Below are 27,093 nucleotides of genomic sequence, written 5' to 3'. Positions count from 1 at the left end.
CTGGGTAACGGGGGTCAGGGAGCGTGGCTAATAGGGCACCACCAAAAATTATACAAATCTGCCGCCCCTGTTGGCCCCGGAGGAGGAGTGCATCGGCTGCCTGCACCACAGGAGGGGTGAGTTTAGTGCAGGATTTTCCTGTGCCGCGGGAGGGTGTGTGTGTGTGTGCGTGCTGTGTGGTTTTTTTTTTTTTGCTCAATCAAAATAGCTGCGGGGCCCCGTCAAAATTGTTCAAATTGGGCCCCGCACTTCCTAAAGCCGGCCCTGCTAATTTGCAGAGGTATAAAGAAAGAAGTCATGTTGAGTTCATGCCCAGTTAAAAACAAAGGGAGCAAATCAATGACTGCTTAATAAAAAAGGAAACAATGGTAAGAAAAGAAAATGCATTTAAGTTTTTGGTGGGCACTGTACTCTGGATTTAAAACCCAATTTAAACTATTAAGTTTCTTCAGAATGTGAATCTGAGAAAATTAAAAATGTTTGTACCCACAGACTGTTAATGTTTCTATTTTACAGTTAATAAATACTAAAAAGGTTAAACACACTGAAATGTTACGCCTCTCAGAGACTTTGGTATATTGTAGCTCCATGGCTGATTTTATGATTAAAATAAGCAGGCTGAATTTATTAAAGTGCTTGCAATTCACAGTAGGCATTTTGTAGAAAATATGATGTGTCTAAATTCTCAATTTGTTACACTAGGAATGATATTTATACTCACAAGTGTGGTGATGTGGATCAGTGACTGAAAGCGTAACTACGTAAACTATTTCTGCCCTTGCCAGGTTAATAAGAATGATAGCATCTTTAAAAATGATCTCGAAATTCTACTTCATGAGAACATAAAACAAAATTTTAAAATTTTCAAGAAGCTTTCTTTGTACTCTTCAAGCTTTCAACCATAGGATCCATTCTATTGCTAGTACAGTGAAATAGCACAACTACTATTGATTCAAACGGGAATAAGATAAAATGCATCCTCAATTATAGACGCTTAAAAAGGTTTGTGGAGAAATTAATTAAGTTTAAACAGAAGAGTGCTGAAGACTTACAAGTGGATTGATAAAAAGCAAGCATATTGTTAAAGTTGTACTGTACTAAATATATTTATAATCTCCATGTTTATGGAAAACTTCCCAATTTGATCAAGAATGGTTTAGATGTGTTAGATGAGTTATAAAATCCTCGCAGCAGGTGTCAATTTTTATACACTTCTTTCAAACAAGGAGGCATTAATAAAGTATCATGTGAAAGAAGATATTATAAAGACAACCAAAGCATTACTAAATAGATATTGGTGTTAATCTCTGTCACAATCCAGTGTTGCAAATGTTCTAATTTCTTACAAGGCAGGGACTAGCAAATGTAGAACAGATTTTTCTGGAAATGGTTTATCCACCACTCCCATAATCCGCCTTACTCACTGTGATTCAGACATTTGCTCCATGCAGAATCAGACTGAAAATGAAGCACCTCAAAGTAGGCTGTCCAGGCACACAGAATGACAATAGGCTTACTGTTAGGATACACTGGCATCTCTTATCTCCATGTCTCTCTACAGTGGAAATATGGGGTTCACTCAGATATAGAAGCATGATAAAAATATAATCTTGCTCTCAGAGGAAGATAAATTCCTAAACATATAGCAATATAGCATCTTGCCTATAGTTCTCTTAGTCCTCCTAACAATTCCAAACATATATGTGCTTACCTGAATTCTGAAAAAAACCCTCTTTAATACTGTTCCTTGAAATGTAGAAGGTATTTAATAAGTTATTTTCCTGTTTAACCAGATCTTTCCTACTTAGCACCATTGTCATTTCTAAACTATCTAGAGGCTGAAGGAATGTAGCATATTAGAACAATATGTTCTTGAAAGAATGTGTCATTGTGATCTTGCAAAATAAAATAAATGATGCATGCAGCAGGAATAAGCATAACCTATGGGTGGTGAATTGGGAATACTTTTTTTTTTCCTCCAATAGGCTTTGGACAGCAAATGATTCATATGGACCTAGGAGAAACAAATAGGTTGAGGAATCACATAAAAGATATAGTATATTGTAAAGCATAACTCATTATCCTTTGTGAACAAAATCTAAATTAATGATGATTGCTGCCGATAAAGGAAAGGGAAAAAGCCAGAATGCTAAAAATAAAAGAATCCACCAAAAAGAAGTTCGATTTTCTATTTTTGACTACATCTTCCTGGAAAAATTCCAGTTTTGCATCCTTCCACCTTCAAGTATGCTGACTATTCTGTCATAGACATGTCATCTACAGATGGATGAATCTCAGAACTACTTCACATCTCCAATGTTTCTGAAGATATGAGCCAGATTTTGCCACTCTTAATCACTATGAACCATATTTTGTCACTCTTAATCATGGTGAGTAAAATCTTGCTTCATAATTGTCCCATTAAAACCAATAGGAAAGTTAGCAGAGTAAGGGCTTACTCAGGGTACGTCTACACAGCAACATTATTTCGGAATAACTGATGTTTGCAGAAATAACATAAGAACACAAGAACGGCCATACTAGGTCAGACCAGAGGTCCATCTAGCCCAGTATCCTGTCTGCTCACAGTAGCCAATACCAGATGCCCCAGAGGGAGGGTCACAAAAGGTAATCCTCACATGATCTCTCCCCTGTCACCCACCTCCAGAGAAACAGAGGTTAGGGATACCATTCCTATCCACCCTTGCTAATAGCCATTGATGGACCTAACCTCCATGAATATATCTAGCTCTTTTTTGAACCCTGTTAAAGATCTAGCCTTCACTGCATCCTCTGGCAAGGAGTTCCACAGGTTGACTGTGTGCTGAGTGACTGTGTGCTTTCCCCATTTACCTTTTCCCCTATTTATTTTGGGTCTGCACATCCTGAACTCAAAACTCCAATTATCTGAAGAAGTGGTCTGTGCCCACGAAAGCTCATGATACCATCTATGTTTTATTAGTCTATAAAATGCTATCGGACCATTTGTTGTTTTACAAAGCATAAGTAAGCATCCTTTAAAGTTGAGGGCAGAGAACCAGTCTCTCAGATCCAGAGATGAAATGATGGAAGCCAGGGAAACCATACAGAACCTCAATTTTTTCCAATATTTGTTGAGGCAACAATATGTTAAACTGGTTAGCCAATTAAAGGGGTACCACAAATTGTACTAACACATTAAGGTTTTGACATTAAGGTGGAGGACTGGAGGATTCTTATGTGGAATGGCCATTGTGTTGAGTGGATATTATCTCTTTTGCTCTTTACATAACATTTATACAATATGAAAGCATGATAGAAGCACATTGGGATCCAAATCACTGTATTTACTAACTCCAGCCCAGCCAGAGCAGCCCCACCCTGCAGCCCCCACTGCAGCAGGCAGGGGCTACACTGGCTGGGGACACCAAAGCAGCCCCTGCCTGCAGGGTGCCTGGGCTTGCCGTAAGTGGGGGCTGCAATGAAGCAGCCCCTGTCTGTGGCAGGTCCCTGTGGGTCTGGAGCAGCCCCTTGCCCACAGCAGGCAGGGAGCTGGCTGAGCCTCACTGGTTAACAGGTTAACCCTTCACATCCCTAGTTTTGACAGTACCTTCTATATATTTTCACAAGAGCAAATGGTGGCACAGGACATACAAACCGACATTAGATTAATCTGGTGGTCAAGGGATTTAAAAAGCAAATGAGTACCATGAACCTGGTGGTGATACCTTTTGTTGGAGAGATTACAAATAAAACAGGTGAACTTTCAAGAATTCCATGCTCACGGATAGGCAAGCTGGAGGAGAGTGAAATTCTTAAATAGGTACCAACCTTTCCCCTTTGTTAATTTGATTGGATTTAGTCCTCTTCTTGTCTTGCTAACTGCAACACCAATACCTACAAAATATGCTTTTTAAGTTGAGGCTTGTTTAAAGTAGAGATGTTAAAATGAGGGCAATTGTGTAAACATGTAACCAATGAAATACCAATGAAGCTGTTGCATGCCGCTCTTGGGGAGCTGGCTGCCTCTCCCTGCATCAGAGGTAGCAGCATGGGGTGGTAGGTGGCTCCTTAGGAGGTGGTGTGCACAGGGAGCCAACTTTTAAGCCAGCCTCCCTGCGTTGCTGCCTCCGATACAGAGGCAGCAGCACGGGATCGCAGCCGGCTTCCCGAGAGCTGGGTAGGAACCTGCGTGTAACTGTGACTGTTAACCAGTTACCCCAGGCTTATCGGTTAACCACTTAAACGGTTAAACATTCACATCCCTTGTTTAAAGCAACATCAATTTATTGGGTAACTAAGTTGTTTTTTAGCCTAAAAAATAACTTCACTTACAATTGTTATTTTTTTGAAATAGCTTTCAGCTTGGGTCTGTACTTATGGGCCTTGTCATCTTTTGTGTGTTGCAGAAGAGAAAGTGTTAAAATTCTAGAAACTTCTGTAATCTGAAGCAGCAAGCAACTGAGGGGAAGCAGTCCCTGGGCTTCACCAAAGCATTCAGCCATTGCTCCTTATTTGATAAAAGGTGTAAGCCTAGCTAACCTATTGTAACTTAGAGGGTGGCAAGATGTGAAGCTATGCAATGTGCTGCTTCTGAGAACTGACTTATAGGTAACTAATTCACTCTTCCTCTCGTGCTAAATTTTACTATATTGATTTCCACTCTTAGAGCTTAGAGAGCTAAAGAAATGCCTGGGTGCAAAAATGCAATCTCTACACGCGAAACTAATTAAGACACACAATTTACAGCAACAACAGTAATAAAGGACAAATAGCAAAATTCCTATGAGAGAAATAAAAATCTCTAGGCTTTTATTTTTAATTGAGTACCATGCAAATTAATTATTTGTTGCCGTTGATGCAGATTCCTTCAGGCGCTGGTTCAAAGTGTACAACTGTGAGACAGTTAAAAATAAATGCACACCGCTGGAACTGTTGGAACTGGCTGTCAGAGAGGATCAATGGCTAAGACAAAGGCCCCCTACAATGTGACTCCTCTAGATAGAGACCAGAATAATGATTGTGTCCTCTAGGTCTACTTCAAAATCCTGTGGAGTTGGATACATTGCTTAATGGCAAATGACACACAGAATACCAAAACCTATCATATTTCTAAGACATACCACCACAAGTCTATTCTAATGGCAAAAGCTAACAGTAAACAAAATACTTTCAGCAAGTACAGGACCAAAGGGATAGATGTTTGGTTTCAGGTTTTTTTTTACTCCAAATACTGTAGAAGTATATGAACCTCAATCTTCTCGCAGGAGAGACCCTCAGCTACCATGGCAGGACTTTAAGCTTACACTGCTCTTCTCTCTGGAATCCAAAGATCAGAAGCTTGCTGATTTCTTTGAACATTGATTCCCAATGAATAAATTTTCACTGGCTTATTGCCACATTCCTTACAAAACTATACATTCACTAGCTATGACTGAGGAAGGAATTCAGTGGACAAAATCGACATACTATACTGGAGTCTGAAGTCTGAGACTTCCTGTACATTAGCATCTGATCTAAGCAGTGTCAATGCTCTATTAGTGATAGCTAATTTGATATAGAATTGTAACTAGCAAGGAGATTAACAATGAGTTTTCGAACTCTGGGTCATGGCTTATAAGGGCAAGCTGCTAGCTGGCCACGAGATGCTTTGTTTATCTGCATCTCTGCAGGTACAAACGATTGCAACTCCCATTGGACACAGATTGCTGTTCCTGGCCATGGGAACTGTGGGAAGAGGTATCCTAGTTTGTACTGCTTCCTGTAGCTGCCATTTGCTGGGAAGGGCCATCTGCGGTCAACAGGAGCTGTGATTGCCCGTACCTGTGGAGGCGCAGATAAACAAAGTGTCTCGCAGCCAGCTAGAAGGTTGTCCTGACAAGCCACAATCCAGAATTTGAAAATCCTTTAACTATAGCACCTTGTTTTCCTTAGAGTAATATAACTTTCAGAGGTAAATTTTTAAAATATGTGTTAGCACTTATTATTTTCCTTTAGGCATTGGTGGAAATTTACAATACCACAAATTGTACTAACACATAAAGTTTTGATGTTAAGATGGAGGATTCTTACATGGAATGGCCATTGTGTTGAGTGGATGTTATTTCTTTGCTCTTTACATGACATTTATATAATAAGAAAGCATGATAGAAGCACAGTAGGATCCAAATAACTGTATTTACTAATTATAAGTAATGTGGAAGACTCACACATATTCATGTTGAGCTTTGGAAGGATTCTTTGAGACAAATGACAGTGACGGCCACTAGAGGGCTCACAAACTACTTAAAGGAGTACAACCCAATTCCAACATGTTACAGTGGATTTGATGATTCTCTTCTGGACTGTGTTTATAATAGATTTCTAAGTGCCAAGAGTTTGTTTCATGTGGTTTTTTTTTTTTTTTTTTTTTTTTTTTTGCTGTGCAAATCAAAATAAAGAAAAGAGATCAATTGCAAGTATACAGATAAGAATGACAATCTGCATTAAGAACAAAGATTGTTATGCAATCTTTCTAGAGCTGAAGAAATAACGGTTCAGTTGTATTGTACTGGTCTCAGCTTGAGTGGTACAGTGAGAGGGGTACAAAAATTGGCACCCATGATGTACATTTATATAAAACAAAGATTCAGATGGAAAATGGACAAAAATAGTTAAAACATTAGACACATCCATTCTGATTTAATTAGTACTGTTGTCACACTCCCATCTTTGTATCCCCCCCCCATTTCTTTCTTTCTTTCTTTCTTTCTTTCTTTCTTTCTTTCTTTCTTTCTTTCTTTCTTTCTTTCTTTCTTTCTTTCTTTCTTTCTTTCTTTCTTTCTTTCTTTCTTTCTTTCTGGAAGTGAGCTGTAGCTCACAGCACTTACGCTCTAGAATCCTTATAAATTTGTTAGTCTTTAAAAGTGCCACTAGGCGCCTTGTTGTTTTAGTTAAAACACTCCATAGATAAGAGGAAAATGTTCCATTAATCTCCAATAATCAGGCAAAACAAGGCACCAATCTGATTTTATCCTATTGCATCCCACTGTACTTGGATTTTAGTCTGTTTCCCTTTTATTGCAAATATTTCTGTTTTTGTTGATTGGTATCTTTGCCCTAATGTTATTTAAATGATATACTTCCATATGTGAGTCATTATTAAAAGAACCTGTTACCTTAAATTCAAAGGTTTTTATTTTTGCATTGTTTCATACTCTCATGAGATTATCAGGAGTACTGATTCCCACAAAGTCAACAAAGCAACTCTTACAGTCAACAAAGCAACTTCAGTGCGTTTTAATGTGAATGAAAGGCACAGAAACTATTCCTTCACAATACACTCCCATGATAATCTGTTTTTCATAAGTATTCTGATGGAATATTCCATAGAAAGAGAAGAATAAAAAATATATACTCAACTTAAAAGAAAAATAAGCACTGTAGCCAGACAAAAGTAAAGTAAGAATCTGACATGAGAAATGAAAGGAAAAGAGAAAGAAAGGGAAAAATTCACTTTAGGTGTAAAGGGATGTAAGTCTCTTAAGTCAATGACGTTACACTTATTTATACTAGGGCTTAATTGGTCTTATATATGTTTTTAAAAAGGAAGCTTTTCTGAAAGGACACAAATTCACTATTTCTGCCTTTCAAAAAAGTTATTAACATGAAATATTAGGAAGGCTGAAGCATTTTATCCATCTGGTTGCTCTCTGGAGAGAGATTGCTTTCTGCTTGGACTGTCCTTCAAAGACCATACACAAACAGGGTGATTTCCAGAAGGGTTTGTTCTTAGGGCATTTCTAAGTCATTAACCAGAGCTCTTTTCAAATCTAGCATGTTACAAGGATTTGAGGAAAAGAACAGAAGAAAGCTGGTTAGCTAAGGTGAAGTTCAGGCTCCTCTACCCTAGACAGAATTTAAAAGATAGGGATGCATTATTTCCCTTTAAAAAGCCAAGAATTTGGGGCTCATCTACTGTTGTTGTGGCTCCACTCTCTGACTCTCCTTTTTTTTTGATGGAGCAGAAATTGCTGCCATGCTGAAGGATCAAAAATCAAGGACAAACTGTTTAGAACCTTAACTTGTCACTCTTGTGATACAAGTGCTTACGGGAACAAAACAGATGGGAAGGAGACATTAAAGGCTCATCTAGACTACATCCCTCTGTCGAAAGAGATACATAAATGAGCCCGATTGAAAGTGCAAATGAAGCATGGATTTAAATATCCCCTGCTTTAGTTGCATATTCGTGTCCGATTACTGTTTTGAAAAAGGGTATTTTGAAAGTGAAATCGCAGTCTAGATGCAGTTCTTTTGAAAAACATCCCTCCTCATTTTTTCAGGAGTACGGGTTTTTTCGAAAAAGAGTTTTTTTCCTGAAAGAACCGTGTCTAGACTGCAGTTTCACTTTCGAAATACCCTTTTTCAAAACAGTGATTGGACGTGAATATGCACATGAAGTGTGGAATATTTAATTCCGCACTTCATTCGCACTTTCCATCGGGCTCATTTACATCCCTCTTTCGACAGGGATGTAGTCTAGACGAGCCCTAAATGTACAGAAAAGTTGGTCCACAGAACGTCTCATCATTAGGATGTGGTCTATCTCAGGAAAATGTTTCAGAACCCCTGATTTAAAGTATTGACAAACTAGTCTATGAAAGAAGATTTTGTTCTAAGAGGTTCTTTGGATCTACCATAACAGGATGCTAAGAACCTGAACGTAGTTAGTTAGTTATATACAAACAAAAATATGTTCTATAAATAAACTAATTACAGGGATTTCAGTGCAAGGTTTCCTCTCAGCCTTAGTCATCAATTGCAATTTGCTGATTTGCAATACAGTATAGCTATGTTACAGTTATTGCAATAAGGAATAGAAGTATATGCACAGTCACTGATTCATGGGATTCTTCTTTTATCAGAGCCACTGCTTCTTTGGAGTTTGAAATCTAGCATTGCTGCTGCAGTCAGAATTTCTGCTTAACAACTCTAGCTTTGAGTTTGTATTTCTTGAGTGTGCTGGTGTGATCTACCCTTCCAATTACTGGGTGTCCTCCTGTCTCCATTTTTCATTATTGCAAGTTTAAATCTACCAGAACATGCTGTGTTCTTCAGTCTCCTCAATATTATACATGCCAGCACAGCACTAACACCCTCACAATATAACACACAAAAAGACAATATGGTTCAGATACAATTCTTAAAGGAACAGGAGCTAATAATACACATGACTAGACTTGATGGCTGGGAAAATAACTATTTGGCAGTTTGTTATTTTTTGAGCTAGGAGATTTCAAATGGAATTATTGGTTAAATTTCAGGATTATTTGAATCTGGGATATCTATTTGGAACAACAGTAATAAAAAATTAAAATAAAAATAAACCCCAAACTATTTTGAGTATTAGGCAATGGAAACAATTTCAAACCCCATAATTCATGGCATTGAGGGCCCAGTTATTAAGAAACGGTACATTGTTTACACTATGCATGACATTTCTTAACAGTTTAATCAAACACCAGCAAAACTTAATAAATTAATCACAACAAATAAAGTTACAGAAATTATTTGCATTGCTTATGGGAATTACTATAATCAACTTATTAGGACTCACTGAAAAATAAAAATTGCCTGAACTTATTAAAAGTTAAAAGTTAACTAACTGATACTACTCTTAATATATAACAAAAACTATGGCTAACTGGCAATGCAAACCTGAAGAGCACCATCCATGGTTTGTTGTTCCAGCATTATTTTCAACACGGCAACTCCAATGTGTGGCCAAAATGGTTCAGGCCAATGCGATGAACAGAGAACTAGCTGCTCCAGTGATCTACCCAGTGAAGCCTACCAGATGGTGACAACCAGCCATAAGGGTAACTTACAATACAGATGGACAGTACCGTGTAGTAACTAATTGCAAGAAACATATACATGGGGGCCTTACATGTAATGTCACTACTCCAAACTTACAGCATGTAAGCAGCACAGTGGAACACACTATTATATTGACCATTTACCAGTTTTTAATGTTCATATTAATACATTTACTTTAAATTGAAAAACGTCACTGGATTTAGCCCCCACCCCACACATACATTACTCAAATTAGCAATGATATATAGTAGGCAAAGCAATCTTTGAATGGCTTTATCCATTATGGGAATCTTGAAATACTGATTTCCAAACTTGAATAGAAGTTGCATTTAATGCTTTGCTTGCTTTACAAGATGTATGAAGTTATATTGGCTAAATAGGACTATCCATTTGTTAGATAACCCTGTTCTGTTACATTTAAGTATCCCATATCGCCTTGCAGCAGTTGAAGCAAGGTTTGGCATAAACAGATAGGAAAATTGTCAAAATTAAGATACATTAATTCTACATCTTATTACAAGCTAGGGAAATACTTTCATGGATCAGTTCCTGGAATGCCAGTATGTAAAACTAAGGTAAGGAAGGAACAGAACAAAAAAGTTAGGAACTGGGATAAACTGAGGGGTTCGATTTGAGTGTAAAGAGATGTGTGATTTGCAAAATCATCATATACATGTAATAGCAGATGAAATGTAAAACTTTGGGAGCATATCTTCTGCCACAAGTACACTGTTGCACAAGGTAGCTTCCCAGACACTGGTATTGTACGGACACCTTTTCCTATAATGTGTTATTATTAGCTTATACCAATACAGCCGGTCCCCGAGTTGCGAACGGTCGACTTACGACCATTCGCAGTTATGACCAAAACTGTTGTAAATGGCGGACCCCGAGTTACGAACGCGATCCGCACTTACGAACAGCGTGGTCACGTGTAACTCAATGGGGTCCGACTTACGAACAAACTGAGTTACGACCAATTGCTTGGTCTGTAACCGGTTCGTAAGTCGGAGAGAGGCTGTATAGCTGACTTACATGGGTTACCTGGTCTCCTGAATATACTTCATAATGAACCAGTGTGGTCAAGCAATTGACTAGCCCATTGATAAACAAAAGTAATATCTGAAACTGGAAACAGTCATATACTTGTAAAACTCTGGTGGTGGAGGCACAAGCTTTTTTTGTACCTAACACAAGATCTTGTCATGGGTACAGTAATTCCCACTGCAATTTTCATTGGAATGAGTGGCTGCAGATATGGCAGAACACGCTAATTTACTTATGTCATCACTGGAGGACCATTTCACTTAGGCCTACTAAACCAACCAAGCACTCATGCCCATGGGCAGGTTTCTAACTGAAAGACGTCTTCCCAGCCACCCAGTCAGATTTATAAAAAATAACGGTTTCCACCTGCTATTGTAAACCTGCCTGTATGTCCCTGCTCAGAGACTGCTTGCGCACAGCAGCACTTCCTGGCCTGTCCATTGAGCTCCTCTGCTGGTGCCTGGCATTTAAGAGCAATTGAGTGAGGCACTGTGCAGTCTCTCCTTTCTTAGGCTGCTCCTCACAGTCTCGGTCCCTCACCCATCTTTGAGCAGCACAGCTCAAGAGAACAAAGATTAGGGTAACAGATAACTGGAATCAAGAAAGATGATGAGGGAAAGTTGAGAGAAGAATGAAAGCTGGCATAAGTCCAGCGTAACCAGTCAATTATAACAAACTGACTGGATCTTACAATCTGAGCAGAGAAAATCACTAAGCATTAGCTTCCATCAAGCAGACAAATTTTCAAAAACAGTTACTACGCATCCTCATTTTAGTGCTATTGTTTGTGTCAGGTGTGAAACGTGATTTCTATGCTGTCCTGAAATAATCAGGCCGAGCGCTAATCTTCTTTATTTTGTCTCAAATCGTTAGCTAAGAAATCTGGAGGAGGACTAATTTCTTTATGCCACACACAATGAGTCTGACTCTGTACCCAGTATGTAAATGAGGAGTAACTCCACTGAAGCCAACAGAATTACACCAGTATAAATCTGAGATCAGAAGCAGGCCCATATATTAGTATGAAGCTACTTGTGCTTATAAACCAGGTATGTTGCAGCAGAGCATATTATAGGTAAGTTATTCAAGTGAGTGATGCACAGAAGTAATATCTCTGATTAGCTGTAAAGGAGGAAAACAGATGCAAAATGATATTTTGAAATGAAAACTACTTAAGTAAAGTGCTTGAGACAGATCTTGAGTCCTCTGAGGGAAATCTCAAGTACAGTTGAAATATGGAACACATTTAACCAAAATATGGCTGCCGGTCATATACAGGCAGTACTGAGGGATAATGATCCCAAGCCAACATGCCAGTGTAACCCCCAAGGAGATGACTTAGATTCCCGGGGCTTTGTCTGCTGGCAGCTCAGGGAGAGGCACTCTGAGTTTGCCGTGGCTCCCCCTCCCTACCAGGGTCAGAGTCTGCCCGGCAACCCACAGGGAGTGAGATGTCCCTTCCAGGGGGAAGGAGAGGCCATTGTGGAGGGGAGTCTGGAGCCAGCAGGGCAAGGGGAGGACTGGCTGTGTGGGAGCTAGTAAGCCCCAGGCCTGCATGCAGGGTTCCCCCTGAGAACTGGCCTCTAGGGACCTGATGACAGGATCCCTCAGCTGGGTTTTATGTCTCCACTGTTGATTCCCAGTTTGTGGAGTTTTCTGGGAGGCGTCCCCAGCCAGGCTGAGTTAGCTCTCCAGCTCCCTGGGTGAGACCAGTCACCGCATGATCAGCTCTGCTCTGTCTGCTGGTTCAGGGCTGCTGCCTGCTGTGTGGGTCTGAATGCTGGGTTAGGAGGTTATAGTTTGAATTTTGGTGCAGCTGTGTGGCCTGCACCTTGAGCCCTTCGTGATGAGGGGAAATTCTGGGACCGAAGCAGCCTGATTCCTGCCTGAAGAGGATCCCTGCGAGAAGAGAACAGCCCCTTTGCAGTGACTGAGTCATCTCTGAACCTGAGACTCATTCATGGAGTGTGTGAGTGCACCAATTTTTAGTTAGTAAGTCAGGGAATTTGTTTGGGGATTTTATTACCTGCTGCATATTAAACCTGTGGAGGGATTTACTGCCTTCTCCCATTTGTGAGTCCTTTGGGCTGTACTGGACCTAGTCAGCCCCACTGCTAAACCACTGCAGAGAAGAATTTTGTGGTCAAAAGTCATCAAGGGCCCCAACAGAGTACGCGTACCAACGGGACAGTGATCTCATAGTTGTTGGGCACCGGTGACCCTAAAAATAGTGTTTTACCCTGTTCTGTTATATTTGCCTCCTGTTTAATATAACTGTGTTTATTATAGTGTATGTGTTTGTGCTATTTTCTGGGAGTCTCCAACTAGTTGGCAAATACATGGGGATTACCCTGGGCTAGAATTTTCCTCCCAAGCTGCCCTGGTGACCCTGCCAGGAAGGAGTGAGGGGGGTGGAGGCACCGCCAAATAAATCCATCAGAAAAAATAAAGTTGAGTGGGTGGCGGGATCCAGAAGAACCCAGACCTACCCATCAAAACCTGTAAAGAGATTGGCTTTAAAGAAGGTAACCAGGTGGAGAGGGGGCGCTACACCAGTATGGAATATTTTTTAATTAAGTGCCAGACTGTTACCAGCCCCTGACCAGCATATGCCTGTCCTCCCACTTGTGATCACCAAGCATATGCTAGTGTTGTCTGTAATCTTTGTACTCCTGTGGGCAGAACGACTGCTTGATAGCTTTGCTAGCCACCTCATAGGTGACTGGGTTGGCTGGCTTTCCACAGGAGGACTGGGACCACATCCTCACCTAGAAAAAAAAATCGCTATAGTGCCCTTGAAATCTAACTTCAGTTGTTTCTATCGTGCTTTCCTATTACAATCACGGCCCCAAATAGTTTGCAGAGTGGCTAGTCAGTTATCAGCACTTTCTTCTCCTGAGGTGACTGTAAATAAGGCTGCACAGTGAATTTTGTACTATGATTAGTCTCTTCTATTTTCCTTATGTATCTCTGAGATTACACCAAAACCTCTTGACTGGAAGCCAGTGACAATTCACCAACTTACATCCTGTCAGTTGGTTTGAATTAAATTGACCAGGATAAGAGTAAATTCATTGGGTGGTTTATATCAAAACACCAAAACAGCTTCTAGTTTCTGCCATTCCAAAATAGTTTCTCCATTTTTCAGGAACCCCAAGGTTATTCTGACCTGCTGTGTGTTTAAATAAACATCAAACACAAAAGAAAGCATGCGCAATCAATTGTGAGCTTACCTCCACATAGAGGATAGGGAAAATACCAATTTTATCTCCCAGCATTCCTTCTGCCCAGTTATCATCTACTCGCCTGATAACAGTCAAAATTTCATCCTAAAATCAGAGAGTGAAAACCACACACAATAACAGTTAGATTTTATATGGAAAGAGCAAAATGCTTTATGATAACCCCAAATTCATTATCTAATTAAAACAAACTTTCTCTGGTCTGCATGCTGTACAGTGATTGGCATGAAAAAGTTAGCATTTGCCAAAGACATTATTACTATCTATATTACAGTAGCAACCAGAAGCCCCAACTAAGATCTCTGTGGTAGGCACTGTGCAAACACAAAGGGTCAGTCCTGCGGGAATTCTGCAATTTTACTATGGCTTCAAATGCAGCAACTGCAGAATTCCCCCAGGACTAAAGGGTGTCTATGCAATTGGAGATGAACGTGTAAATCCACTTCACAGAGACATAACTGTGCCAGCTCTGAGCAAACTAATTCACTTGTAATGGAGTGTAGCAATAACAATACAAGCAATGGGTGCATACTTGGCTGGGTATGTACTAGTAGCAGCTCATACCATCCTGGCTACACTCCAGTTTTGTGCATGTTAGCTCAGAGCTAGCACAGGTACGTTTCCTCAAGCTGGGATTTACATCTCCAGCTTCAACTGCAGACAAACTGGTAGTGACAGGTAGTTCTTGTTCCCCAGAGTTTGCAGTCTAACTAGACAAGACAGACAAAGGGTTCACAGACCCACAGACATATTAAGTGAGTTGCCCGTAGACATGCAGTAAGCTGGCACCAGAACAAGGACTAGAACCCAAGTTTCCTGACTTTCAGTCCAATGTTGTGCTCCCTGAATCACACTGCTCTCTTGTAGGAATAAAAACCAGTTTTGTCCTGCACTTTGAACAAGAAATAGCTGCAGTAACTCTGTGATTACCAATGGCAATTCACTTTTTAACAGAGACCACTATGTGTTATTGCCGCTGTGTTTCATTGCCAAATAGGGTTGACAGGTGTCCGGTTTTCACCCAGACAGCCCGGTAATTGTGTCTTCTGTCCAGTTAAAAAAAACAGAAAATGTCCGGTATTTTCTGTTTTTCTCGGACGGAAGGCCGGCGGGGACATTGTTCCCCTGCCACGTCAGGAGGGTTGCGTGTGTATCCCTGGGGCCACTTTAAAATCTTCCCCTAGCCTCGCCTGCAGCACGGCCAGATACTTCAGGTTCCTCTCCTGCACATGGGAGAGGCACGCACAGGAAATCCTGCGCGAGGGAGAAGCTCTACATGCTGTAGCCCTGCGGCATTTCATCAAGGCAGCAGTGAAAAAGAGGCTGCAACTCCTTCTAGGGTTACCAAGTAGGTCTAGAAAGCATACCGGACACACTTGATGGGGAGAGGGGGACCAGCCGGGAGCGGGGCAGGGCTGGCCGGGGGGGGGGGGGGGGGGGTGGTGTTGGAGCAGCGTGGCTGACCCGAAGAGATGGGGGGAGGTCAGGGGCAGTGCGGCTGGCTGGGGGAGATTGCGGGAGGGCTGGTGGGTGGAGGGTCGGGGCAGCGCGGCTGGCCAGGGGAGATCGGGAGGAGGAGAACCGGCCGGCAGGAAGCAGGGGTGGCCGGGAGGGGGTTGGGGGCAGCGGAGCTGGTCGGGAAGGGTCGGGGGAAGTGGAGGGGAGAGGGGGCGGGACTGACCCGGGCACGTGCAGATCTCAGGGCGCTGTCAGTCCTGTGCACGATCCGGAGAAGCACGAGTGAGTCCGGCTGCGGCTCCACCATGAGCTCAGGAGCAGGGACAGGGCTTCTCCTCCTTCCCAAGGCATCAGACGCAGCCAGGGCTCCCAGCACTGATCGCGCCCCGCCTCCCAGCCACTCACCTAGCCCCCGCCAGGCTTCCATCTGGCGCCCAGCCAGAAATCCAGGAAATCCCGGATATTGCACATGTCCGGTATTTTCTGGATTTTTTGATTGGACAGAGGGCCCAAAAACCAGACTGTCCGGTAGAATACCTGACACCTGGCAACCCTAGCTCCTTCCCAGGCTCAGGCAGCTGCAGAGGCTGCCAGCAAAATTCTATTTGCCCTGAGCAGGTGTGTGAGAGGAGAGGAGAGGGAGGGAGGGGATCCATTCCCAGAGTGGGAGGGAAGGGAAGCCACCTTTTGGAAGGAAGGGGAAGCCACAGCAGGGCCAGCTTCTCCCCTTCCTTCCCGCCAGCTTCCCTGAATAGGCTGGCTAGCCTCTGGCAGACTGGAGCCTTAACAGTTAAGGAGGCATCCAGGACTGGAGGGGGGGGGGGTAGATACCTTGCAGGTATGGGAAGGAAGCCCCTTCCCTGCATGGGGTGCATTTAGGGAGGAAGGGATGGCTACATCTGGGCAAGCCCCAGAACTCCTTCCCTGCAATAGGCTGGTTGCAGCAAGGCCCTAGCTAGCCCTACACTGGCAGCAATGCCTCCTTAACAGGGACCTGAAGGAAAGGGGGGTGGGAGGGAGGAATCCCTTGCAAGAGGGGGAGGGAAGGGAAGCCCCCCCCCCACCTCTTCCCTGCATAGGGTTAGGGTTGCCAGGTATGAGGTTTTCACTTGGACAATCTGGCAACTGCCTCTTCTGTTTGGTTAAAAAAACCGCTCAAACCAGACGGAAGTCCAGCGTCCTTTTTTTTTTTTTAAAGCTCAACCAATTTTCCCCCCGCCATGTTCAGGATTTTTTTCTGAAAGTATCTGGCAACCCTACTGCTTAATGCTCAGACTGGCCTCAATCTTCGTAAGAGGCCATTCTGCGGAGCAAACTCAGCTGGTCTGGGATGGAGGATGTGTCTAAAGCCTTACTTACACACACATCCCCCTTCTTGGACCAGCTGTTCACCACACTGATCCACGAAATGTATTAAAACAGTCTATACATTGTTCCCCCAAACCCTTCATCCCCAAGGGGCCCGTGCAGCAACTGAGAACCAACAGTCCTGATCACACCTCCCATTTCAGCTGCAACTACGGCTGGCAGGCTACATATGACTCATTGGGGTCTCAAAACAGTTTGCTTATTGCTACCCATGCGCAGGGTTGCAACTTTCTGTTAGTTTCCATCTGCATGGTTTTTTTCCTAAGGTACCCGCCTCCGGAGCTAGAGGTCGAGGGTTCGATCCTGCCCTGTCCCCCCCCCCCTCCTCGGGGACAGCCACCATAAGCTAGGTAATGAACGGACCTGGCACCCTGGGGACATAGGAAGGATAAGGGGGGGGCCAGAATGTAGGGAGGTTGGGCTCCTCCAGTGTCCCTTGTAAAGCAAGGGCATGTGAAGTGAGATGAGTGCTGATGGCACACAATATTGACTGTAAGAGCTATGCACTCTCTCTGCATCCAATCAAAATGCTGCAACGGTTCAATTGGCACACCCCGCAAATTCTAGGTACTCAAGTGCAGTAAGCAAAACTACCCTGTCCTGGGAAACCGTTTTGGTTATGACAATCTTGTGGTCCGCTGAGATGAAGGAGGGCCCAACACCATTCTAGGAGATGCACTTTTTGTCAGTGGTAACTTAGTTTTACTTATTTATGTATAAAATACTAGCGTCAATGTACTGCTGTAGGGTCTATTTTGTAAACATAATGAAATCTTATAATCAAGAGATTCCATTTCAGTGCAGCTCTATTAAATCTTAGGTGAGGGATGTGGAAAGGACAACAACTCTTTGTACTTATTATACAGCATGAGGGTCTGTTGATTAGCAAGTTTTTCCTCTATTAAACATTTCCAGGTGCAGACAAAAATCTAAAACATGTCAATGATAAGATCTTACCACTTAAATAGAACTCTGAGCTATCTCAGTTTGAACCACTGAATTCACTGCAGGTGCCTCTACACTGCATGCTTATTTCGAAATAAGCTATTCTAGAAGAAATACTCCGAATTAGCTTATTTCAAAATAGGACATCTACATTACAGGGAAGTCTCAAAATTAGTCCGAGGCAGGCTTTCCTGATGTGGATGTGCTACCTTGACTGAGAACCCCAGAAGGCATGGGGGAGTAATTAGTTTGAATGGCCCTGGGGAGGAGCTATTTTGAAATAGTAGCAGTGGAGCATCCACACTACTGCTATTCCGAAATAGCTATTTCAGAATAGGCATTGTTCCTTGTGGAATGAGGTTTACAGAAGTCGGAATAAACAGTCTGTTATTTCGAATTTGTTTTGAAATAACAGAACTGCTATGTAGATGCATCCTCTCTGAATTACATTTACAATGATCATTTTGTGGTGATGGGTTCACTACAACAACATGAGATTTGAGCCATCACTGAGGGGTCCCCCAGAAAGGCATGTGGCAGTGGTCCTAAAGTGAAATGCCATGAGGCCATTAAATGTGTTCTGTGACAGGCAATTAAGGAACAGAGAGGATTGGTTTGGAAGACTTCTGAAAGACTTCTGAAGTTCACCATCTGATCATTCACTTATTGCATCAAACCTTTCTCTTCCATCCCTGTGAAGAAACTCAGTGATTTCCTCTCTTGCTACTTATAGGCTTTCCCTGAACAGAGTTATGGCATTTCTTGCACTAACTTTGTTTATGGAAATAAATAAACTTTTCCATTTATTAATGTTTTGGGTATGGATGGATGCAGCTGTCCAGCAATGTTGCATTTATCTGTAATGGTGATACAGTTCTCTGGTCAACAAATTTATAAGTGAATAGCTACACTGATCGAGAGTGCGAAAATACCTCCTAGGTTAGGAAGCTTTGGCAATTGCTTTTGACCGAATATTATCATGTTTCACATCCCAAAGACTGCAAACTAACTCAAATAAGTTAAACAATTCCTGTGAGTCGTTCACCTCACAAACCCTAAGCTGAAAGATAGTGAAAACAGTCAGAGATTGTGTGCGTCAGCTGTTTGTAACAACCATAGGGATTGAGGAGGAAGCATTTGTGCTTCTGATGTTCCAGAAAAATAGATAATATTAAATTTCAAAGCCTTTTTCTGAAATGACCATTTCTGATTTTTGTGGAGAATTGCCAATACTGTGTCTCTGCAAAAAGGAAAGTTTAATTTCTGTGTAAATCTTACAAAACCAGAACACTGTGTGTGTGGAATTGTGAAGGGTGACCTCTCCACACTGACCCTGCAAGAGCAGGATTGGGCTAATGAGGCCCAATCAGCCAAACAGGTTGCACTCTGGGAGAATAAAGCCTGGGAAAAAAGTTTTAATTGGGGTAAACTCATCTATGTGGGGACAAGCAGGACTTATAAAGAGAGGAAACTGGAAGCTGAGGAGACAGCATGGAGGAAACCTGTTTGGTGATAATGAATAGGAATCACTATGGGAGGGAGAGTCAGGGCAGTAGGTGTGAGGACTGTCTAACACCACTTTGGGTGTGTCTACACAGCACCGTAACTCGAAATAAGATATGCAATTTGAGCTCAATAAATTGCATATCTTATTTTGATGCTATTTCAAAATAGCTTATTTCATCATTTGTCGCTGTCTACACAGTGCCAAATTTAGAAATAAAGCGCTATTCCGAAACATCCCTTACATCTCGTAGAACAAGGTTTACAGGTTTCGTTCACAGCAAGAACGAAATAACGGGCTTGCTGTGAAGACATGGGATAGCTATTTCAGGATACTCTGGTATCCCAAAATAGTACTGCAATGTAGCTGTACCCTAAGGCTGTGTCTACACTGCACCCCTTTTCCGGAAAAGGGATGCAGATTAGACCAGTCGGAATTGCAAATCAGCGGGGGATTTAAATAACCCCCTCGGCATTTGCATTTACATGGCTGCCGCTTTTTTCCGGCTTGGGGATAAGCCGGAGAAAAGCGCCAGTCTAGACGCGATTCTCCGGAAAATAAGCCCTTTTCCGTAGGATTTCTTATTCCTACTTTCAAGTAGGAATACGAAATCCTCCGGAAAAGGGCTTATTTTCCGGAGAATCGCGTCTAGACTGGCGCTTTTCTCCGGCTTATCCCCAAGCCGGAAAAAAGCGGCAGCCATGTAAATGCAAATGCCGAGGGGGTTATTTAAATCCCCCGCTGATTTGCAATTCCGACTGGTCTAGTCTTCATCCCTTTTCCGGAAAAGCGGTGCAGTGTAGACACAGCCAATGTGACTTGGCTGGAGGGTCAAATCACAAAGAGGATGTTGTGGTTCCTGGAGCAAAAGCGGGGTTGCAGGCTGAGAGAATGGTAGAGTGTAAATACTGGAAGAAGCATAGACCTGGCACACTGTTCCTCAGATGACCAGGAGAAGGCCACGTTAGCAGTGAGTAGCGCACCCCATCTCAGAATCTATAGCTTAGGAGGGTAAAATCAGTCATCTAAAAGAACAGGTTGTTTCAAGAGCCTGCCATAAATTCTCATATTTTGAATTAAATTTGGTTGACTTTTGATCAAACCTATTGTGATGATTTTATATTTCCAAGGTAATCAGTGTACCTTTATGCCAAATTTTCAAAGACTGACTAATGCCTGAATTGGGTTAGAACTGCAGATGCCAAATCTGTGTGTTTGAGCAAATCACATATTTACACGTTGGGTTCCATGGGCCTTCATAATGCTCATTTTTGTAGGAAAGCAAGGTGCAATCTTTGAAAATCAGCTATTATTTCCTTGAGCATGCTATTGAGAAATTCCATGGATCACAACAAAGCCTAAAGTGTCAGTTAAATGTCTTTATTTACAGAAAAATGTCATGGCATTTGACAGCTAGCAGCATTCTTATGTTTTGAACAAGCAAAGATTTCAATGTCTAATATTTGCTGCCTTAAATTAGTTGTATTGCAGTGCTACCTATTGACACTAGAAAGGTTCCCAACAAGACTATGAACAGCAAAACTCTACAGTTCTCTTATGAGAGCCATTCAGTCTCCTGTACTCTACTATTATACATACACTAAATTGATTTCTAGGCAGCACAAATGAATACACGTCTAAAAATTGTTATTTCAAAACCCGACTGAATCTACTGTAATTTCCCAAGTGACATTGGAGGGTCTTTCTTTCCTTTTCCTTTTTTTTTGTTTCTTGTCAGTTAAAAGCCTTAGTGTTAGTCATTACCTGACAGCCTCATGAACAGTACAGTAAGATGGGCAATCCCATTTTATAAACTTTGGCAGAATGGAAATCAAGTATAAATAATTTTAAATCAATTTGTCTTACTGAAAAATCATCCCTTTTGTGAGAAAATAACACAAAATTGTCTCTCCAATGACAAACGCAATTCATGGTATGATATTTAATAGAGTAATTTGCTGCTGTTAATGCACCAGTACAAAGCAGACTCATTTGCTGTTCCATGGAGATAACTCTATTGGTGTTACATAACTGGACAGATTTCAGTGATGGCAGAATGGCACAAGAAACTACTCTGCCTTGCCTGCCATCTACACTTGCCAGCTGGCAAGGAAGTCCTCACAGCAGCATACTACTACAGTGACAGCATGACAGCAAAGGAAACACCCCCTAAATTGAAATGTTAAGAGGCTGGAATGTCATTCGGTAGTAAGGAACTGGTACTGAAAGTGATAGCTCTTGGTAAAGCTGGCACAAAAATTATTAATTACTGCTGAGGGCTCAGAGGAAAGAAATAATGAAAATGACCACTGTGATTTAAAAAACCTGCTACAATAGACTACAGGAAATGGGTTTTATCTTTATGGTTTTAAAATATATTTGCCCCTGGGGCACTTTTTTAAAGTGGCATGGGGACATACATGTTGCGCAGGAATGACATTTTGGACTAAATTCTAATCTCAGGGTAAATCTGAAGAAACTGTCCTAAAGCAAGTGGATGACTCCAGGTTTAACTAGTGTAACTGAAAGTGGAATCTGGTTTCTTGCTGGATTTCTTGCGTGTAGCCAGGGCCGGATTAAGGGGGGGGGAGGCTAGTTCGGCAGCTGCCCGGAGCGCCAACCTTAGGGGGGTGCCTGATGGCAGCTGTAAGAGGCGCCGTGCGCCCAACGCCCATTAGAGCTGCAATCAGGTGCCACGTGCCCAGGGCCGCGCAGCGCCCCTTAGAGCTGCCATCAGGCGCCCGGTGCCGGGGGCCGCGCGGTGCCTCTTAGAGCTGCAATCAGGCGCTGCGCGCCCGATGGCAGCTGTAAGGTGTGCAGCGCATGCGCCGTGCTCCCGGGGGCAGAGCCACACATGCACCGCGCTCTCTGCCCGGGGCGCAGGAACGGCTCGAGTTGGCCCTGCGTGTAGCACAGAGACTAGAACTGATGTGTGACAGTGTGTTTGTATGGGGGAGGGGAAGTAGGTCAAATAAAAACAGCACCAGACTAGATCCTGAGATACCGTGCAAGATGCAAATAAATGTGGTGCAACTCGGTGGACTAAATTTTGATCTAACTTTCACTGGTGCAAGTACGCTGCAGCTCTTTTGAACTCAGAGGAGTGAAACTGATGTAAAACAAGCAAGAGATTGGCACCGGGATGATATAAAGACCTACCCAACTGCTAATACATAAATTGCTAAGAGAACCCTTCCTGGAGCATCACAATGCCAACGGGCAGTGCACCAGAGGCACAGCCGGTTAGGCAGGTCCAACGTGTTCCTTTCTCTATGGTCAATTAACTTTGCTGACCCCTGCAGAAAAGAACTGATTTTGTTTGGCCACAATGAAGCGAGATCAATGGAGAAGGATAGGTGCATCATCTCTTCCTGCCTTTTACACCCTTGCCATTGCAGATGTAATTTGTTCCAGGCATAAAATAATATTAAAATTGATTTATTCGTGTCCTTTTAATGTCCAGAGCGGTTCCAGGGTAAATCACAGTACCTTCTCTAACAGTGGGGTTCTGACAAAGATCAGAGATAAGAATAGGGATGTAAAAGTCCATTTAATTGGTTAGCTGGTGAAACTAAAGCCCCAGTCCAGACTCCAGGAACAAACCCCATCCGCAGCAGGCCCCGTGGGGCTGAAGAAGCTCTCCAGCTCCCATTGGTTAAACAAACTGGTAAGCATCGCCCGTCAGCTTGCTGGTTAACTGGCTAACCTTTCACATCCCTAAGAGGGACATACATTCATTTCACTGTATATAATTCTGGAGTAGGAGAAGGGTGCAGGCACTATACATTTGGGAGGGGGCAGCGAGAAGGAAACCAAATACTCCTACTGTGTTTTTCTCAGTGATACCCATAGACTTTCTTGTCACCATGGCTTAAGATACTGACCAAGGTGCTGAACCCTGTCGGTCAGGGTGGCTAGCTCTCGGCCTTGCCCCCAACCCGCAGTGTTGTACCCCCACCCCCACACTGGAGCCCAGTGCTCTCTCACTGTAGCCTCTGGATACCTGCCCCAGACTGCTCCACCATTTCCAGTCCCAGGCAGATGGCATGGTCTCTGCACCAGCCTGGGCCTTGGCACAGGATAAGAGCAAAGGGTAAGAGCCACAGAGCAGGAAGGGGGCAAAGTGTGGGCAGGGCCACACCTGGCTGTTTGGGGAGGCTCAGCCTCTCCCGGCCTATGATACCCACTGCCCACGATACTGGCAGTATCATGAAGTCCAATGAAAAAATAATGAGGTACAGCAGTATGAAAAAGACCTGTATTTGGTTTGCCTATAGGATTGTCTACAGTACAGTTTGAAACTCTCCAGCCAGGCACTCTCTGGTGCAGTTCAGTGTTATTAAAAGTACTGTAACCTTTTGAAAGGAAGCCTTTTAAAATTCCATCTTAAATGAAAAGATGTTCTAAGTTATCAGCTGTTGGTGCATTGCAGGGTACTTTACTCATGGTGGAGCAGATTGCCAGCAGCAGCAAAACAAACACATCTTGAATTACACCAGTAGTAAGTAAGAAGATGAAAAACAGCTTTTTACTTTACCTTGGTGAAGGTCAAACAGTCCTTGTCTTGGTCTTTATCCTTTATTTCAAAGTCATAAAGTGCTTTGCCCTGAGGCGGAGCTTGTGGAAGGGGCTTGATACATTGGATGTAGCTGGCTGGAAAGAAACCGTGGTTTCCGTTGAGCTCTCCATGATACCAATTTTCATCTACCTTTCGTCGTAGTATGATAATGTCCCCTTTGTTAAACTTGAGGTCACCAGGTTCTTTTCCCTCATAGGTGTAGAGAGCTTTACCATAGGGCAATTGAGAAATACTCTAAAAAACACAAGACAATAATTGTAAGTAAACTCATAACATGCACCAACTCTTTCCTTGAATTCTCCATCTACTAGTAACTAAGGCCACGTCTTCATTAAGGAGAAGATCAAAGTTGCCGTGATCGATCTTCCAGAGATCAATTTAGTAGGTCAGGTAAAGACCTGAGGGCACCCACCTGAGGTGGCCACCCAGAGAGATTCAAGTGCTGCCCAGCTGTGAGCCCACAGTGCCCACAGCTGACAGCATTTGTTTCTACTGGTGGTGCACATTTGCTCCTGTTGGCCTCTCACTGTGGGGACAGTGGCGAAATTAAAATCAATGAACTGATGTTGATTCCAGTTGCATATTTTAATTCAGCCTTCCCCTTTAGTGTAGACCTGGCCTAAATGATGATCAGGGACTGATCTACCATCATGATTCAAATTCATTACAATAAAACAACATAATCTAAATTTTATGCAAAAAAATCAACATTAGTTCAACATTAAATACCAAGAAATGACACAGTTAGGGTGAAAGAGCTCTAAAACACTGAAGCATTGTACTTAGGTTTCAAAATACTATTTAATTATATGAATGATACTGTGTTTGCTAATTCATACAATGTATAATACTTAAACTAGAATTTCTTACAAAATATACATGCAATAAGATACAATATTGTACATTCAGTCTTGGTTTGATTTTTAAGTCACAATGACATCTACAAAATAAATTAAGTTTGAAGGAAATTGGTTCATTACATTAGGAATTATGAATTTAAAGATATTAAGTTGAAACTTTTTTACTTCATTTGTTAGAAAAAGTCCAACTGAATTGTAATAGCTTTTGTGTTTTATAAACAAAACCTCTTAATCCTTTCATACTGCCTATATTGCATGGTATTTACTAAGGACTACTGTATGAACATACATAAACTGATATGTAACCCTCACTATAACTTACTGTACTATAACATCTTTCAGTTTGTTTCCCAAAATACTGAAGAGATCTTATAAAAATGAGGAGTCCTGTGCAATGTTCCCTCTAATTTTTTCTATAGAATACATTTTGTTATGTGCACTGAGGAATGTGCAGATGTGCACCACCAGTAGAAACAGATGCTGTCAGCTGTGGGCACTGTGGGCTCACAGCTGGGCAGCACTTGAATCTCTCCAGGTGGCCACCCAAGCGCTCAGCTTACCGGGAACACTGGTCCTGCAGCACCTTAAAGATTAACAGACTTATTTGGGCATTAGCTTTCAGGGGTCAAAACCACTTTGTCAGATGCACAGACAAAGTGATCTTAAGAGTTCTTGTGGCTCAGAGTTGCCACTCTCTTTTTTAGCGAGCTAGATAGACAGAGAGATAGGCAACTCCAATTATATATAATAGAAATGGTGTAAGGAGCAGAACTCTGCTAGGGCCTACTCCTGCACCTACTGAAACCAATGGCAAAATTCCTATAGACTTAAATAGAATCAGAATTAAGCCTGCAATGAAGGTACCTGCTTAATCATTACCTTGACCTGCTGTTGATGATTTCAGAAATGGTAAGTGAACAGACAAGAACAGAACAGAAGTTCTGCAAATAATTTAAGCAGAGTGACCTGTCTCCCAATTTCCTTTTTGGCCAAATTATGTCTAGTCTTTTTGTGAGTTCCTGGAGCAGAGGAAGCCTTTACCCTGGAACCCTCTGAGGATAACAGATACCCTACAATGGGCGTGGCAATGTAGCCTATGGCTCTTCCCACTGCCAGCATAGCTAACAAGCTGTGCAAGAAGCAAAATGTGTCACCATCCTAATCTAATGGGTGCCTTCCTCTGCATGCTTCCCAGCCCCAAGAGGCATTAATGCAAATCCTTCCCACAGCTTCTGCAGGGTTGATGGAGAATTCCCTTTCCTGGCATCAATACAGGGCAATACCCATCAAGAATGACTTGGCCCTTTCTCCCTCAATATTATGGTAGCTATTATTTTATTTAGCTATAGACACAGGCAATATCCTGTCCATAGAGTTGAGAGAGGAAAGCTGAAAACGCTCCATGGATTTTTATAACATAAGTTTTGTAGGCGATTTCTTTATGAATGTTACCGGATTTTGTATTGTTTGTGTATGCGCTGATGTTGTTTTTTATCTTCTGTTTACAGTGGCTGTCAGCTAGGAGAGGAGACTAGTGGGAAGGGTATAAAAACAAGATGTTTAAAAAACCTGGGATGTTTTACAAGATGTTTATGCTTGTTTGATTTCTGAGTGGTGTTTTTTCTGTATAAAGGATTAGTGGTTTATAGGAACAAGATCTGCAGTTATACTAGCTGGGGTAAATTTCATATTAATTGTGATGTTTGCAGTGTGAGGGGGTGGAACGGGTCAAGAAGATATTTCTCCCCAAGTGACAATGCAGGAAAAATAGATGTGCCACAGAGCTTTTATGCCTTCCTCCGAAGCACCTGGCACAGCCCATTTTTAGACACAGGATACTGGATTAGATGCACTATTGGTCTGTTTTGATATGGCAGTTCCTATGTTTTTATGACCAAATCTCAGTGTGGGCTGAGCAAGAACATCTGTCTGTAATTTATACTGCACCGTACCTCGGTATATAATGTGTAGATCCTGGGCACGGTAGGAAAGGATTTTTCATGACCATTAATTATATCTCACACACATCAAAAGTTAGATCCTATGTTCATCTCTGTACACAGATGTTAACATCTTTATTTTATCTGGTAAGGGATGAGGCACGTAGGTGCTGAGTTGATTCTGTAAGTGTAAGTAATGGACTCTGCTGTCTGAATTATAGTGATGGAGCCTATCACATACTGCAGCATTATCAGTGTTGTCTGGATAGGGATTTAATTTCATAGCCTCACAACACAATCATTCAAGTTT

The 27,093-nt window shown here is 42.2% G+C and overlaps 1 protein-coding gene across 5 annotated transcripts in view; it reads right to left on the bottom strand.

Moving 5' to 3' along the window:
* Positions 1 to 27,093, bottom strand: part of SH3RF3 (SH3 domain containing ring finger 3) — a 397,687-nt gene that overhangs the window by 93,230 nt on the left and 277,364 nt on the right. For 3 of the 5 annotated variants that reach the window (XM_075918091.2, XM_075918106.2, XM_075918083.2), the window contains exons 2-3: positions 23,942 to 24,217; positions 14,121 to 14,216 (exon numbers count right to left, since the gene is read on the bottom strand). In XM_075918091.2, coding sequence (XP_075774206.2) covers positions 14,121 to 14,216; positions 23,942 to 24,217 — 372 coding nt within the window. The remainder of the gene's footprint in view (positions 1 to 14,120; positions 14,217 to 23,941; positions 24,218 to 27,093) is intronic. The other 2 variants (XM_075918099.2, XM_075918115.2) reach the window with 1 other exon arrangement.

This window comes from Pelodiscus sinensis, chromosome 1 (genome assembly GCF_052426305.1).
Source record: "Pelodiscus sinensis isolate ZL-2025 chromosome 1, ASM5242630v1, whole genome shotgun sequence".
In the NCBI taxonomy this organism is placed as follows: Eukaryota; Metazoa; Chordata; order Testudines; family Trionychidae; genus Pelodiscus; species Pelodiscus sinensis.
This window is presented reverse-complemented; position numbering and strand designations above follow the sequence as displayed.